This window comes from Mastigoproctus giganteus, chromosome 4 (genome assembly GCF_048544385.1).
Source record: "Mastigoproctus giganteus isolate SK-2022 chromosome 4, ASM4854438v1, whole genome shotgun sequence".
Lineage (NCBI taxonomy): Eukaryota > Metazoa > Arthropoda > Arachnida > Uropygi > Thelyphonidae > Mastigoproctus > Mastigoproctus giganteus.
This window is the reverse complement of record NC_143578.1, coordinates 43,257,715-43,271,534: the sequence shown is the minus strand read 5'-3', so window position 1 is coordinate 43,271,534 and position 13,820 is coordinate 43,257,715. Positions and strand designations below refer to the sequence as shown.

General features: G+C 33.6%; 1 protein-coding gene across 7 annotated transcripts in view; it reads left to right on the top strand.

The window, feature by feature from the left end:
- The window catches only part of LOC150086675 (G protein pathway suppressor 2-like), a 152,268-nt gene that overhangs the window by 43,753 nt on the left and 94,695 nt on the right, over nucleotides 1–13,820 (top strand). For all 7 annotated transcript variants that reach the window (XM_090371519.1, XM_090371518.1, XM_090371514.1 and 4 more), the window contains exons 4-5: nucleotides 941–1,062; nucleotides 11,990–12,066. In XM_090371519.1, the coding sequence (XP_090227645.1) occupies nucleotides 941–1,062; nucleotides 11,990–12,066 (199 nt within the window). The remainder of the gene's footprint in view (nucleotides 1–940; nucleotides 1,063–11,989; nucleotides 12,067–13,820) is intronic.

The following is a 13,820-nucleotide window of genomic DNA, read 5'->3' as shown; positions in this document are numbered from 1 at the left end:
ATATTATGTATTGTAATCTAACTATTCCTTTACTGCAAGATATTGCTTGTCTATGCATGCACTTGAATTATAAGGGTTTTATTTAATAAGCAGTGCCAAAGTGTCTTATTGTTGATGTAGATCACTTTCCAAAACAGTATAACTTTCCAAGGACATTTTAAGTTGGACAGTCACCATGCCTTTTTAAAAGGAGAGCCGTTAACTTGCCATCCCAGGTAGGGGCCATAACTCCATCATGATACGCTCCTATAATAAAAATAATATGGAATTTTTTGCTGTTATGTGATAATTAGTCCAGTGATTTCCAGAAATTTCAAGAACAAAATATATTTTCTGGGCCAGAAAATGTACTTCAGAAAAAGAACAAAAACTAAAATATCACAAATTGCACATGGCTTTAGCCCCATCTCCTCCCTTCATAAAATCCTGGAACCACCACATTGCCAAAGAGGAGCAAAAAAAGACAGTGACAGAAAAGTGTAAATAAATTATCTATCTCTCTCTCTCAAATGGTTATATAAGAATGACTACAATAGAATAGCATCTGTGAATTTAAAATTAAAAAAAAAAAACATTCATGGATTGTTTTATTTTAAGCATTTTGAGAGTTATTTGATTGTTGAAAACTATATTCACAAAGATGGTAATTAAGAAGTCTTTTTTTTTTTTTTTTTTTGTACTTGACTCTGAATATTTTTTTCTAAACTAAGATCAGAATTTTCACTATATTCAGTGGTATTGGATCTAAATCTCTCCTTGCTGTCTTTCGGATTTTAAAAATAGGAGGTTTTCCTATTTTTGTTATATATCTTCCACCCTTTCCCTTATCTTATCATGTTTACATTAGCTTTCATTTATTTTCCTTTATTTTTATTTATCATTATATAATTGTATCTAGAAAAGTTTTGGCCTGTTAGTTAATTTGTTCATTCTTTTCTAGCTTTCAAGGTGTGAACGAAAACTCAATAAATTAAAAGATGAAAAACATCAACTCTTTCTACAACTTAAAAAAGTTCTTCATGAAGATGAAACTAGAAGGAGAGCACTGATTAAAGAACCAAAGTAAGTTTAATTGTATCACAAATATTGTAATACTTTAAGAAATTATGAACTGTAAAGAATATTGGAATATACATTTAAATTGAATAAAAATGTAACTGCTTATTCCTTAAGTAGTTGGTAATTTTCAACATTGCTTTTTTTTTTTTTTTTTTTAGCTGTTTTGCTTTTACTAATGTGTTCATCCAGCATTAATTTTCACTATCTTTCAAGAAAATTGTTTGTTTCAATTTATCTTTTAAAATACAATAGATTTCCCTTTTTATCTTAATGGTAAAGGCATCCAACTTAAAAACTATATGAAGGAATTACTTGAATATTCAAAAAAAGGTCAGGTGTAACTAGTGACTGTGTCTACCTAAGGGTTAAAAATATAAACTAATAATTGCAAAAATAAAACATGCAGGTAGCTTTTAATAGTCGGGTCTGTTTTTACCAATCAGTAATGTGAAATAACATAGAAGCCGTTAATTTTCAGAAGATATTAGGGAACAGCCAGAGATCACATACAATAGGATAGGTTACTATAAATTCACATTCAGCTTTATTTCCCTTTTTATATGCCAGTACAAATAATGCTATGCAAATTCCAATCTTCTGGAATTTGCCCTTCAGAAAACAAACTCTGGATAATGTGATGTAACTAACATCAGGAAAATATATTCCACATAGCTATTAGCATTTCAGGTTTAATTTCTATACCTTGCTACCTTTCCATACTGGATATTTTCTATGACATTTTTAAACTTCAATAATGGAGATAGTATCTAAAATTTATACCATTTCAATTTTTTCTCTTCAATGATTTCTTCCATGTCATCAATTAACAAATCATCAAAGTATTTAATCTATACCTCTAAAATATCCTTCTTTCGGTTTAACTTCTTCTTTATCATTTTTGATTGGTTAGTTATAATTTTCCTCCTGTTCTGAGATTTTTAACTAAATGCCAAAACAATTCATTATATATTGTTTTGGCACTTAGTATCATGAAAGTAAAAATTCACCATTTCCTCTTTTGTGTTACTTGTTTTTGATGTCTTTATCAAAATCTTCCCAAGATTTTTTTTTAACATCTTTCGCACTTATCTTAACTCTCTTACCCTTTTCTTTATATTCCAATAAGGTTTTATTAATTTTTATTTGCTAAAAATTTCTGATGTCTTTTGTTTTTTCTAAGCATTTCTCTAATTTCTTGTATTAGCATTATCATTAGTAGAGGCATTTGATGCAAGAAAGCAAGCTTACGGAGCATCAGCCAAAAAAAAAAAAAAAAAAAACCACTTCCACTTCACCCCTCTGTTTGTTCTAAATACCTGTCCAGCTGAGCCATAAACTTATTTAGGCTATCAACTTCCACGACAAGGGATGGAAGTCTGTTCCACCAACCAACCACCCGCTGGTTAAAGGCAAATTTCCGCACGTCTATCCTACATCTGTCTTTCCTCAATTTGAATTTATGCCCTCTCAGGTGATTATTCTGAGCAAGAATCCCATCAGCATTGAGCATGCTCAAACCATTCAAGGCTTTATACACCTCTATCAGATCACCTCACTGGTGCCTAGTCTCCAGACACTGTAATTTGCAAAACTTAAGCCTTTCATTGTAAGGGCACCCCCAGTGCCACACTGCTCCAATTTGTGCAGCAGTCTTCCATGTGCAACAGTATCAAAAGCCTTTCTAAGATCCAAGTATATAATATCAAAGTTATTCCTTGCATCCAGTTCTTTTGTGACTGCATCATAGTTGTTTGTTTGTTATTTGGTTTTTTAGGAGCATTAGCAACTAAGGCCATATTGCTCCGGGATATGCGGTGGTCATTCCCTGACCTTTCTGCATCCTCCGTATTTGGTGGTGACGGGCTCGAACCCCGGTCTAATCAAGAAGCGTGTGCTATGCACTGCTGCTCCTTCCCACCTGGGTATGGAGGTGCCCGACTGCATCATAGTATCCAATCAAATTGGTCAGGCAAGACTTCCCCTTAACAAAACCATGCTGTGTCTGAGCTATAACTGAAGTTGTGTCTAGATGATCCTGCAGTGCTTTTTTAACCAGTGCCTCCATTAATTTTCCCGGAACAGAAGTTAAACTCACAGGTCTATAATTACTTGTGTCAGCCTTTGATCCTCCTTTGTGAATTGGGGTCACATTTGCACATCTCCAGTCTGTGGGTACCTCCCCTGAGTCCAAGGAAGGTCTCGTAATTATGGCTAAGAGTTTGCTTACTTCCTTTGCTGCCTCCTTTAATATAACTGGATAGATCCTATCTACCCCAGGTGCCTTTCTTGTGTTTATCTTCAACAATTTCTCCTCCACTTTACTCTCAGTTATTACAAGATTCTCTAGCTTACTGCCAAAGTTGAATAAACCTCTAGCATTCCCCTCGCTGAAAAACTCCTCATGTGTGAATGTCGATGCAAAATATTCATTTAGTTTGTTAGCTACCTGAGCAGGATCATCAACAGTTGACCCATCGATATCAAGTGGACCAATCTGATTCATCCCCTTCCTTCTAGAGTTTACATAAGTAAAGAACTCTTTGCTGTTTTTCTTTGCATCCCTTGCCAAAGATTTCTCGTAATCTGCCTTCGCCTGCCTATCCTCCTTTGTAACTTGGTTACAGATCAACTTGTATCTATCATAGGCTTCTGTGTCACGTGTTAATTTGTGTGTATCCCATGCATTTTTCTTCTCTGCCATATGTCTCATTAGTTCATCTGACATCCATTTAGGCCTAAACCTTGAACAATATTTCTTACTTGGTATGTAAAGCCTAGTAGCTTCCAAGATAAGTTCTTTGAATGCTTCCCATTTTGAATTTACTGTTGGTAACATCATCAGTTGGTCCCACTATATAGAATTTAAATACTGTCTCAGTCTATCGTAGTCGCCTTTACGAAAGCAATAACCCTTCCCTTTACCCCTAATGGTAGTTACCTCTTTGAGTAAATCCCACTTCAGCACACTGTGATCACTGCTACCTAGTGGCTCCTTTATATGCAGATTCTTAATGCATGAAGAATCACTACTGATAATCAGATCAAGAGTATTACTCCCTCTAGTTGCTTCCGAAACATGCTAATGTAGAAAACAATCATCCAATAAATCCACAAAAACCTTGCTAGTGTGTGAGTGACCAGCCCCCAAATTCCAGTCAATATCTGGGAAATTAAAATCCCCCATTATAAGACTCTCTGATTTACTGGCGCACTCTGTTTCCCTGTACAGTTTCTTATTATACTCATCAGAGTCATTAGGCCTATAGCACACTCCTACTCTCAGTTTTGATCTCCCAATGCTTATATCACACCAAACTGACTCGACACTGCACTGTCCAGCGATGTCGACTGGCTTCACTTCCTTGGATTTTATATGTTTCTTAACTAATAGCATAACCCCTCCTCCCTTCCTATCCTGTCTATCCTTTCTGTAGACGTTGTACTCCCCAAATTCCAGTTCTGCACTGCTTATGTCTGTGTGACACTTCTCTGAAATCCCAACAATATCTGCCTTTGATGTTTTGAGAAATTCATCAAATTATTTACTAAACTCCTAGCATTGGTGTACATGCAAGTATACATGCACCTGTTTCTATTCTTAGCTACCCTAACACAACCCATGTGTTTACTTGTACTGCAATGACTCCCAACAGTATCCAATATGGCTTTTCCAATGCTTGCTGTTTTACCAGGATTCTCTTACAGTTTTGCCATTCTTTATCTAATGTCATGTTAGCATTAGAAATTCCATTGAACTTTTGAATAAGATGGCTTCTAACCTTTGAATAAGGTGGCACCAACACTATTTTTAATTGCTCAGTCCAAGATGAGGATCAGTGCCAGTCTAAGATCCTCTGTATACCCTTGCATCTTCATCTGTTTGTTTAAAGATCCATTTCTATAATGATTAGTTAGTTATGCTTTCCTTTGTAACTCGCCTGGTTAGATCGGCAAAAGGGCATCCATATGAGGAACGACTTCGAATATGTGAATTGCATAGCTTGGAAACTAGGCACCTTAGTGGAGACCATTCAGGTGTTTAACGCTTTGAGAGGCAAAAGTAAAATGATTGAGGACGAAATTTTCATGGTTATTAATGATTCTATAACTAGGGGCCATAAATTCAAGTTACGGAGGAGATGTTTAGACTGGATTGCAGGAAATTTTATTTTAGCCAGCTAGTTATAAATTACTAGAATAAGTTAGCTACATGGGTGATAGAGGCTGGTGCACCGTAAGCCTTAGGCTTCCTTGCACCGAATGGCCATTACTGATACTAATCTTGTGGCTATCTTTACACTGAAACACTGTTTTGTAATTAAGAATGTGTAACTTGCACAAAATTTTAGTAGCCTTTTTTGCCATTACTGTTAGATTTGCCTTTCTCTACAAAAAAAAAACAAACAAAAAAAAAAACTACTAGTATTTGTTTCCCTCCTCACATGGGTACTGATTCATCTGACCTTTGAATTTCTCTAAACTTTCTGCCTCAACTGCCCATAGAGGCAACTTATTCCAGCAATTAACTGAATAAAGAATTTTGTACATTTTAGTCTGTAACTATGCTCCCTCAATTTAAATTTATGATTACTACTTTGGCATAAAATATAACCATGAAAATTTCACATTCTCAGTATCTTATAAACCCAAATTAGATCCTCCTCTGTGACACCTGGTTACTAGGCTCTGTATCCCACATATTCAGTCGTTCCTCAGGAAAGCTAAGGCAAATTATGTATGAACCCAAGAAAAGTACCAAGAATTCTTCACCTATTTTAACACTAGAAGAGAAAGGATGACCCAAATTAGTCCACTAGATATGAATGGCATAATTGTTGAAGATCCTGTTGAGGATGCTGACAGACCAAATAAATATTTTGCAAACATTCACACATAAAGGAGTTTTTAGTGATGGGAATACCAGAAGTATATTTAAAGCTGACTGGAAGCTAAATGGGTCTGTTATAACTGAGAGGAAGGTGGAAGAGAAGTTGATGAAGCTAAAAGTAAATAAGGCAACTAGGAGAGATGAAATCTATCCACCTATATTAAAATAAGCAACTTTAAGGAAGTAAGAGGTAAAAAAATTTTTAGTCTTAATTATAAGAATACCTTTGGATTTAGGGGAGGTCCTACAGATTGGAGATGTGTGGATGTCTCTCCTATTCACAAAGCGATCAAAGGCTGATTTGAGTAATTATAGACCTGTAAGCTTGACTTCTGTTCCAGAAAAAATAATAGAGTCAGTGGTTAAAGAAGTATTGCAGGATCATTTTAACAGGAATGGGCTTATATGGAAATCACAGCATGGATTTGTTAGTGGAGGGAATCGTGTCTGACCAATCTGATCAGCTACTATGATGTAGTAACAAAGGAACTAGATGTTAATTATTATTCTGACATCATATATTTAGATTTTAGTAAAGTTTTTGATTATTGGCTTCTATAATTCCCGCTCTCTCTTTCAAAACAGTCTGAACATGTGCCGCCACCAGCCAACATTCATTTACCGTCCAACTCCAAACTCACAGAACCAACTTTTCATCTTCCTCATTTATTCATTCAACTGCCGTTTTCTGGAACAACTTTCCTCCGTATGTATTTCTTGAAAATTGCAGTCTACAGAAGTTCAAGTCTAATGTCAAATATCTTCTTTTGTCTTCTCAACCTCCAACCCAAGCACGGTACTAAGTACTATAGACTCTAATACCTCTCGTGTTTGGGGTTTTCATAAAAAAAAAAAAGTTTTTGACACTGTTCCACACAAAAGAGTGCTGTAGACATTGGAGCAGTGTGGCATTAGAGGCAAGTTATTGCTATATGGATAAAGGGTTGGTTGGTTGGCAGAAGACAGAGGTTTGTTATAAATGGGCATTAGCTCTTGGACTAATTCCCTGAAGGACTCCACTAATGTTATTAGTGGAGTCCCTGAAGGTTCAGTGCTGGGCCCCCTTAATGCTTATAATGTTTATTAATGATATTGATGAAAGAATATCAAGCTTACTGTCTAAGTTTGCAGATGATACAAAGGTTTGTATCAGTTTGTTTGTATCATACGTTTGATACAAAGTTTGTAATGACACGAATGAAGGCATACTATTGCAATAAGACCTAAAAATTTAATCAGATGAGCTGAGAAATGGCAGTTGAAGTTTAACACTGGTAAATGCAAATACTGCATATAAAATAAATTTTTGTTTATACTCTGGGACAACCACGTGGCCAAAGGAGTTCAGAAGATAGATAGAATACAAGAAAGAGTACCACAAATAGTAATTATGTGGACTTGAACCATGGTCACTAAAAGCACGTGTACTTATGTATCCATTGTGCCTAACCACTTAGCTACAATGGCCTTTAATCCCAAAATAATGTACCAATTAGGTGGTACTACACTCAAGGTGGTGGAGAACAAAAAAGACCTAGGGGTAATTGTACAGTTTGACATGAAGTTCTCTGGGCAGTGCAGACAAGTACTTGTACTGCTCTTGAGGTGTGTCATTGATATATAGGAATTTTGCCAGCAGAGACAAGGTGGTGATATGAATTACCCTGATATGAATCTGTTGGAACAGGTGCAGACAAGAGCAACAAGATTAGTCAAAGACACAAAAAGGTACTCTTACCAAGAAAAATTTGTTCCGCAAATTTCAGCACTTGGAAACTAGCCATTTGCAACGAGACCTGTTTATAGCTTTAAATGAATTGAGTAAACTAATGCTAATGGCATCATTACTCTTTCTTGCATGACACCCCTACATGCCTAGTTTAGGAGATGTGGGAGTCTTCTCCTGGTTGGATAGCTTCTTGGTTTCACCTAATAAACTATTTAAATTTGAAAATTGAATGCTTTTCTGGATTTGTCTTCTGTCACTCGAGTGACCAGTTTAATGCAGAAACATACAGTTTTCAAATTATTCAATGACTTCATTAAAATATAACCACATAACCTTTACTACTGATATACTGGTAGGCAGCATTTGCTGGTATTCTCAAAAGATTTCTGGTATTTGGATAACTTTTACTAATTTCCAATAAGGTTACTTTTTTTTTTCTGGATTTTAATAAATTTTATAGTTTTTTTTTTTTTTTTTTTTGTTTAAATATTTTTCAAATATATATATATATACATATTATGTTTAATTTATCAGTGTGAACATCAAAGGTGCTATTAGTTTGCATGGCTCTGCTCATGTTTTAGTGTGGTGAATATCAATTACATGTTCAGTGTATACTTTTGATTTATCTGTTTTAGATAGTAGTGATATCAGCAGGCTTTGTGTGATTTTTTTTTTTTTTTTTTTTTTCACTTATAAAGTTAATTCTTTTAATTATTTTCCTTTAAAAATATTTTTAGCAATGAGTAGCTTGCCTAAGAATTAGAGAAGGTGAAGATGGGGTTATTTTTTTAATGCTCTTTCTAATTGTTCATTAAAATCATGTGTTATTGAATAATAATTTGATTTTGCGCTTGCAAACACTTGCATTAACAATAATGATATTTAATACTGCAATAATTAAAGACAAACACCAGCCAAGGAATTAAAAATTTTTACTATAAAAATAAAATATACAGAAATAAAATATAATGAAATACTGTGATACACTATCGGAAGACTAAAATATTACAATAAATTACGATAAAATAAACTACGATAAAAACATTAAAAATATAGTTAAAAATACCAAAGCAATAAAATTATCTAAAATAAACTGGATTAAAAGTGATAAAACCTGAAGCTTTTGGAGACTGCTGTCTTGAACACTGGAATAAATTGCTTTTAATAGGCCAGAGTCAGGCTAAATTCAAAGCAGAATTGGATGGTTACCTTGTAGGAATGGGAATATGATCAATATTTTATTTTATTTTAATAATAATTATTATTTATTTATTTTTGGCTGATGCAGTAAAAGTTTACTTTCTTGCATAATTTGGCCTTACTAATGCAGTCATCCCTCGATTTGCACAGTTTCGCTATTGTGCGGTCAGGTATTTACCATAAAAACTTTAGATTGCACGGCGAGTTTCGCTACCTGTGTGATTTTTGTTTACAAAGCTTCAAAAATAGGAATGAAGAGCAAATTTTGAAATTTTATTTATGTTTTTTACATGATTGAAGATTTCATCGAAAGAGAACCACATTTCACCATAATTATGTAAAATCCCGCAGAATTCCAGGTGTCGGTATTATTGCAAATGCAATAAGATCGAGTTTACTACCCATTTATAATTAGATTGCACTGACAGAAAAGCCCAATAAACCGGAAAGTGCAAATTGTTTTTATTGTTTTATGGTCGTGACCTCCAGAAATGTGCTTTAGAAAAATATCACAAAGGCATTCAAAACTGATTCTTATAGCCAAACACAACAATAAATGGTGGTGTGTTTGTCCTGTTATTTTTGAAACAACTTCCTTAGTCGGACCCCCTTCATCAGTTATCCTACATTAGCTGTTCAGACAGAATCTTTTTCTGGTTCACACAATGTTAAAGTATTTTAATCGGTAAGTATTGCTTTTGCTGATTTAATATTTCTTGTCTATATAAAGTGTGTGTTTAATTAGTGCCTAAAATGAAGAAAGCTACAACAAAATTTTTTTTTAAATTTAGAGGAAAAATTAAAAATCATTAAGGAGTTAGAAAATGGCAAAAAGGTTGTGACATTGGCCAAGAAATACAGCATAAATGAATCTAGCATTCGATGAATTAGGAAAAATGCTTAGAAAATTAAAAGTTCAGTCATCTGTTCCACCTCATTGGCTGCAAAAAAGCACTACAAAAGTGAGAAATCCATTAAGAGAGAAAACTGAAAAATTACTTTCTTTCTGGATAGAAGATCTTAATCAAAAGAGAATGCCTCTTAGTTCAGATATTATTTGTGCCAAAACTCCAAATTTTTAATTGCTTACAAGAAGAAGAACAAGCCAGCCCATCCAATGCAGACATCTTTCAGGCCAGTAAGGGTTGGTTTGAAAATTTAAAAAAAACATCAAAGTCGTCACAATCTAAAATTGATGGGCGAAGCAGCCAGTGCAGATATGGAAGCTGCTGCTTTGTATCTGAAAACTTTAAAGAATGTTATTGCGACTGAGGGCTATCTAGCAAGTCAAGTGTTTAATGCTAATGAGACTGGCTTATTTTGGAAGCATATGCCAAGCCGAATATTCATTTCAAAAGAAAAGAAAACCAACACAGGTTTCAAAGCTGCAAAAGATAGGTTAACACTTTTGTTATGTGGCAATGCAGAGGGTGCTTTAAGTGTAAACTGCTTCTTATTTATACATCAGAAAATCCTCGTGCTTTTAAAGGAATATCAAAAAGCACCTTACCAGTCAATTGGAAATCAAGCAAAAAAGCATGGATGACAGCTAAAATCTTCAAGGATTGGTTTTTAAATTGCTTTTGTGTCGAAACAAAAAAGATATTGCCTTAAGAAGAACATAGCATTCAAAATCTTGCTCATTCTTGACAATGTGCCCTGTCATCCTGCACATTTGTCTGATCTGCACCCAAATGTGAAAGTTACCTTCTTCCAGCAAATACAGGTTCGTTAATTCAGCCGATGGACCAAGGTGTTATAGCTTCCTTTAAACTTTATTACCTAAGGAGATCTTTTTTTACAGTTGGTAGAAGCGGAATTATAACATTCTTGATGCTGTAAAAAATATTGAGTTTGCATGGGGTGAAGTTAAGAACTCAACAATGAATGCGGCATGGAAAAAGCTGTGGCCACAAAGCTGCACTGAAGAAGCCACGGGCAAAATGCTGGAGGTAGTTGTGATTGTGAGAATTGGCAAAATGATTAGTGAAGAGCAATTTGAAGAACTGGCACTAGCAGATATCACAGAAGTCCTTGAATCTCATAGAGAACAATTATCAGTGGATGATATTATTTTTTTCGCAGTGTGAAGATGATAAAAACAAAGAAGATGCACACAAAAATTTGACAGTGAAGAGACCAGTTGAGTTTTTAAGACTTGCAAATCAGCTTAGCCAAGAAGCTCTAGATATGGATCCTATTTGGAGAGGAGTTTAAATTTTCGCAGAACTTTATCATTAGCTTTAGTTTCTTATGAAGAAATTTATAGAGAAAAACAGCGTGCTTCTAAGCAAACAATTTTAACAATTTTTTTCCAAAAAGTGCCGGATACTGTTGCAAGTTTATCACAGGAAAACAGTGACAAGTAAGCAATGAATTTAGATTAAAAATCTAGAGGTAAGTATTAACAAGGTTAATTCTATAGACATGTTTCTAATTTTTTTCTTACTGAATGAAGACAATTTAATTTTTTTTGCGCTTTTTTTTTTTTTTTTTTTTTGTGTGTGTACAGATACGGAACCCTCATTATGTCATATAAACTACGTTTCGCATTGCATGAATTTGGACTGCACTGTGTTTTCCCAGAACATAACCCTGTGCAAATCTGGGGTTGACTGTACTAATAAGGACTAATGCACATTAAAGCATATATATAAAAATTCTTATTAAAATGCATTTCATGAAACTTTTTGCACTTTCTAGTTTCTTCCAACTGAAAGTCAATCTATATTTAAAATTTTATTTTAATCTGTATTAAAAATTCTTATGACAATAAGCATTATAAATGCTTATAATGCTTGTTATCAATTTAATTATGCTTTCTCTATTCAAATTTTCTTTTCATTATTTGTATTCAGTGTTAATTTATAGCTTCTGTTATAAACATATTTTAGCATTTTAAATAATTCTAGATGTAAAAACTTAATATTAAGGCTGATTTAAAGGATTGGATATGTTGTTACAGTTTGCAATGTTTCACTGAATCTACCTAAGAATGTTTTTAAGAATTTTTTTATAAAGAATAGATTTTCAAGAGATATTTAGTTTTAATTGTTATTGAGTCTTTATAAACAGGTAGGAGGTTTATTTATTTATCCTTATATTTTTAGTGAAGTTATACAAGTTAGCCATCCATATCCACCACCAGGAATGGCAGTTGGTGCTCCACCGGCCATGTATATGATGGGTAAATTTATTCTCAATGCTGTTTTTAGCATATTAATTTAATTTATATTTTCTTGTTTTATTAAAGATTTTAATTTAGCAAGTCTTTCAGTTTAATTAAAATCCTATTCCATTTTAAAAATAACGATGCAGAAAAGTCACTTAGGAAAGCATATAAACTCATTTTTTAAACTTCCATTTCATCTCATATTTATAAAACATTAAAAAAATAAGGAAGAACATGACTAAAGTCAAATTTGATTTAATAAAGTAAACAATTTTATATTTTTGATAATTAATAAGCTTTGAATTTCTTTTAACTTGTGAAATAAAGCTTTTCTGTAATATTTTTTTGTGTAATTTATTATAAGAAACTAACCCAAGTAAAATCTGTAGCAGTGAGCAATCTGGATTCACTACAAAATGTCAATTTCATAATGTGAGGGCCTTTCACCATGAGTTGCCTTGGTATTGCACTACTTTAAATAAAAAGCACAACTCCAAGGAAGAATTATATTGCTATTTATTTAAAGTATATGGCATTACCCATACTACAGTTTCTATCCATTGTATAGATAATGACATACAAAATAATACCAGTGTACTTTTCTCTTAGATAGAGCAGGGTTTTTATTTAAAGTAGTCCAATATTGAGGCAACTTGTGATGAAGGGCTTCCAAAATACAAGATCAATGCATTTAGTAGCAAACAACTTTGCTCATTGCTCTGTGCAAAATGAAGCTTTGCCATACCTGTACAGCAATAAAGTAATTAAATAATGAAATCTAGGAATCATTTTGCATTGAAATTAATTTATTTCACTCCAGAGTAGATGTAGAGTTACAGCTATAGCCAGGGCCAACCAAAACTATAGGTGGCCCTGGTGACTGCAAGGAGTGGAAATACTGTTCTCAGTAGAATGTATTTAAAGGACATATTACATAAAAGCATCAAGATATAATAAATGTAAGTATAATGGATGCCGCTTATTGTGATCACATTTGGTTTACGAAAATTAATATCATTAAGCAGCTGATAAAGGGAGGGATTTTTTTTTTTTTTTTGATGAAATATATAAAGTTGTGTATCTTACCAATCTTTATTACTCAGTACAGTATATATCAGGGGTGGGCAACTTTTTTCGTCAGCAGGCCGAATGAAATTTTCGCATCATGATGCGGGCCGGAATAGATTGAACGATTTAATAAAAAAAATCAGAACCTAAAAAATGTTATATTACTTGAATTACCAAATTATTAATGTATTTTTAAAAAAATATCTGAATGTCCAATTATCGTTGAAAATGCGGCATTCGGCATCAATTTTTCTTTTTTTTTTAATTGGCTCATTTTATGGGCTATAAATTATATTAAATTAAAAATTGTAATAATTAGAAAAGGCATAAAACATAAAATATCTCGCACCAATATTATTTTTTTCAATAAGAAGTCAAACCCAAAGGAACTTCGTTCGATCGATGCTACAATAATAATTAGGAAATAACTCTTTGACACTGCGTAGAATCACTTGGTTACTGTTGTACTGGCCGCGATTCCCGATTGAACCGAATTAAGCCGAACGTTTATGGCGAGTGTAGTCAGGTATGGATTTTCTATATTTATGCATTTACCGAGGGGGCCGGATTCAACATCGTCGCGGGCCAGATGTGGCCCGCGGGCCGGCTGTTGCCCACCCCTGGTATATATAGTACTCTACATACATAACTACAATATAAATGTGTATCAACCAATTTCAGTGTCATAATTAAAAAAAAAA